This window comes from Hipposideros armiger, unplaced genomic scaffold (assembly GCF_001890085.2).
Source record: "Hipposideros armiger isolate ML-2016 unplaced genomic scaffold, ASM189008v1 scaffold_725, whole genome shotgun sequence".
Classification (NCBI taxonomy): domain Eukaryota; kingdom Metazoa; phylum Chordata; class Mammalia; order Chiroptera; family Hipposideridae; genus Hipposideros; species Hipposideros armiger.
In genome coordinates, this window is record NW_017732075.1 from 526,183 (window position 1) to 529,807 (window position 3,625).

The 3,625-nt window shown below is 50.6% G+C and overlaps 2 protein-coding genes across 2 annotated transcripts in view; one reads left to right on the plus strand and one right to left on the minus strand.

Annotated features, from left to right (window-relative positions):
- Nucleotides 1-3,625, minus strand: part of SLC36A1 (solute carrier family 36 member 1) — a 149,240-nt gene that overhangs the window by 83,339 nt on the left and 62,276 nt on the right. The gene's annotated exons all lie outside the window — the stretch shown is intronic.
- FAT2 (FAT atypical cadherin 2) overlaps nt 1-3,625 on the plus strand; it is a 93,621-nt gene that overhangs the window by 82,144 nt on the left and 7,852 nt on the right. The window contains exons 20-21 of the mRNA XM_019627226.1: nt 99-617; nt 1,840-2,261. Of these exons, the coding sequence (XP_019482771.1) occupies nt 99-617; nt 1,840-2,261 (941 nt within the window). The remainder of the gene's footprint in view (nt 1-98; nt 618-1,839; nt 2,262-3,625) is intronic.

Genomic DNA, 3,625 nt, shown 5'->3' on the forward strand with positions numbered 1-3,625 from the left:
ATGGAAAGTTCTGAAGTTGATATGTTGATATCATTTCAGTGAAAATTGGAGAGGACAGGCTTGAGTGCAGGGGTCCCCACCCCACAGATCTTTGTAAGAGGGGACGTGGATCAGGCAATATAGTAACTCGGCCCTCTGCCTACATCTCTGTCTCTGCAGGTGTGAAATGGAAGCAAGGGGCTGCTCAGAAGGACACTGCCTCATCACCCCTGAGATCAAAAAGGGCGACTGGGGGCAGCAGGAGATCCTGATCATCATCGTGGTCCTACTTTTCACCATCGTCAGCATTGTAGGGCTTCTCTTCTACTGCCGCCGTTGCAAGTCTCACAAGCCCGTGGCCATGGAAGACCCGGACCTCTTGGCCAGGAGTGTTGGTGTTGACACTCAAGCTATGCCTGCCATTGAACTCAACCCCCTGAGCACCAGCTCCTGCAATAATCTGAACCAACTGGAGCCTAGCAAGACCTCAGTTCCGAATGAACTCGTCACTTTTGGACCCAGCTCGAAGCAGCAGCCAGTGGTCTGCAGTGTACCTCCCAGACTCCCTCCGGCTGCGGTTCCTTCCCGCTCTGACAATGAGTCCATCATTAAGAGGACCTGGTCAGGCGAGGAGATGGGTCAGTATATCCAGAGACCCCGGGGGACTGATGGAAGGGGGTGGTAGACCTAAACACTTCATTATCTGAGGTGTAAGGGATTTGGGCCACTATTCAGTCCAGTGCCTTGCTTGGTATGGGATGTGAAAGGATGTGTTCAAGGTCACAGTGCCCTTGTGGACTAGAACAGATGCCAGGCCTCAGAGCCTCTGTATCACTATTCACTGCCCCAAATTCCAAGTCACTCCATAGTTTTGATGTCCACATGTACCTATATAGCCTGGACAGGGATAAGTAGGATTCCTGCGGGGAAAAGGGGGCTTCTGCACATCTGTGCTCTTCTGCGAAGGGCAAGAAAAGCAGTAGTCCAAGCTTCCGGTCACCCAATCTGGAGGTGCAGCAATTTGGGGTCAGACCTGGCTAGCTGAGAGGAGGGACCTTCACCTCCCTCTCATCTTTGGCTCAAAAGGAGGTCACTATGTAAGAACTTTATATTTTCTGCCATATTCACCACTAGTTAAAACAGGAACAGTAATACCTTGGTTTGCGAGCATGATTAGTTCCAGAAACAAACTACTCATATTATAAGACATTGCTCGTTTACCAAGTTAAAATGTATTAGAAATGTTTGCTCGTCTTGTGGGACACTCGCAAACCAAGTGCTCTCAATCCAAGGTTTTACTGTATTTTCATTAACTTTTTGCCAATAGGGTAGCTAGGGCCCATAAAGACGCAGTCACTTGTTCTAACTCACCCAACTATTTAGTAGCAGGGACACAGCGGGACCAAAGATGACGGGTCTCCAATCTTCCAAGACACATTTCATTTAATCACCCTCTGTGATATACGCCATCACACATACTCCGAACCATGTGTCTGTTTCCTTCAATTAATGAGATGAAACCCACCAGTAAGACTTGAGATGAAGATGCTGTCCCCATGACTTGGGGTGGGCTGCGTGGTGCCATCCATATTCTCCCCTTGTTCATGGATCCTTTGATCAGTGGCACAGATTTGCAAGATGAGCTGGCTTTGGGTTAAACCTCTGGCCTTAAACTTGGCCCCACTGGATTCTAGATAGCAACCTAAGCTGCCAGAGACACCACACATAGATGGACCACATACCCGCCCTCTTCTTGGGTTGTCTCCACCACACGCTAAGTCATAGATAGTAGCTATCAGGCCAGCTGGAACCTTCATCAGGGAAATTCAACGCTCACCCTATCTTGCTGTTCTCTTTCAGTGTACCCAGGTAGAGTCACTGTCTGGCCCCCGACTTACTCCAGGAAGGAACGCTGGGAATACCCCCACTCTGAAGTGACCCAGGGCCCTCTGCCGTCCTCACCTCACCACCATCAGACCCCAGCTGTGATGCCGGAACCCAATGGCCTCTACGAGGGGTTCCCCTTCCCACTGCAGCTGGAGAACAAGCGGGCGCCCCTCCCACCCCGTTATAGCAACCAGAACCTGGAAGATCTGATGCCCCCACGACCTCCCAGTCCCCGGGAGCGCCTGCTGGCCCCCTGTCTCAATGAGTACACAGCTATCAGCTACTACCACTCCCAGTTCCGGCAGGGCGGGGGAGGGCCCTGCCAGGCAGAGGGGGGCTACAAGGGCGTGAGTATGCGCCTCAGCCGGGCAGGGCCGTCTTATGCTGACTGCGAGGTGGGAGGNCACCTGCACCTTCTGGGAGGGGCGCCAGAGTGATCTTTATACAGCGTAGAGTAGATCGAGCTTTCCTGCTTAGAACCTTGCAGTGGCTTCCCTTGCTGTTTGGATAGAGTCCCAATTCCTAATTCCTGCAGATGGCGCATATCACCAATGCCCTGGTCCCTCCCATCTCCTGGGCCTGCAGCTCCTGCTGCCCCATTTTGCAGCAGGCTTGCCACCCCGGTGCTGTTTTAGTTCCGGACACTTGCCACACTCTCTCCTCCAAGCCTTTGCACACATTCTCCTCTGCCTGAAATGCCTTCCTCTTTGCCCTTTTATCTTTTTGCCTGGCTAATTTTTACTTATCCTTCAAGTTTCAACTGAAATATCACCTCCTCCAGGAAAACACTTATCTTCAATAAAATTAATGTTTGTGATAATTACTAATAATGTACTGATAGTATATGTAACTTTCTAGGTTTGAATCTCAATTTTGCCATTTACTAGCTGTAGTACCGTTTCCAAATGTCATACGTTCTCTGTGCCTCATTCCCTCACCTGTCATCAACTTGTATCTGTCCCCTGATGAGGATGATAACAGTAACCAATCTCAGAGTGGTCATGAAGATCAAATGAGCTCATCCACAAAGGTCTTAGGACATTGACTAGCACTGAAAAAGTGTTGTCTAGGACATTACTCATTATTCCTTAAATGCTGTTCTCTACTGGTCAGTATGTTGTTTGAGGACAGGGATCAAGTCTTCTTATCAGGCAGGGCACCAATGCCCAACATGGTGTTTGGCACTCAATAAACAAATGTGAACACATGTATCTGCAGACATGCTGAGCTCTCCCTTCCATCCTGGAGGGCCTCTCAGCCGGGGCTGCCTAAGTGCTAAGCCAGTGCACTCTCCCACCTCCCTTCTCATCCTCCTCCTCCCAGGCTATGTCTGCAAGTGTACCCCACAGTTCTCTGGGAAGCACTGTGAACAAAGAAAGGAGAACTGCACTTTGACACCCTGCCTGGAAGGTGGAACTTGCATCTCGTCCCCTGAAGGAGTCTCCTGTAACTGCCCTCACCCTTACACAGGAGACAGGTAAGCACAGGAGAGTCTACCTGCCATTGGCTCCTCACCCTGGGTTTGACACCACTGGGGAATAACCTCTGCACTCTGACGTCTAGGAAGGCCAATGGGAGGCAAGGGGCCGGGTGCTCTGGGACCTGGCTTCTTGGCCTTTCCCACGTGTCAATGCTCCTCCCTCTGACCACCTGCATCAGAACACTCTGGGAGAGGGAGGTGCTTGTTAATTAGACAGATTTCCCAAGCCCTGTTCTGAACCTACTTATTTGACCACAAGTAGTCCTACTTTTTGGGGTG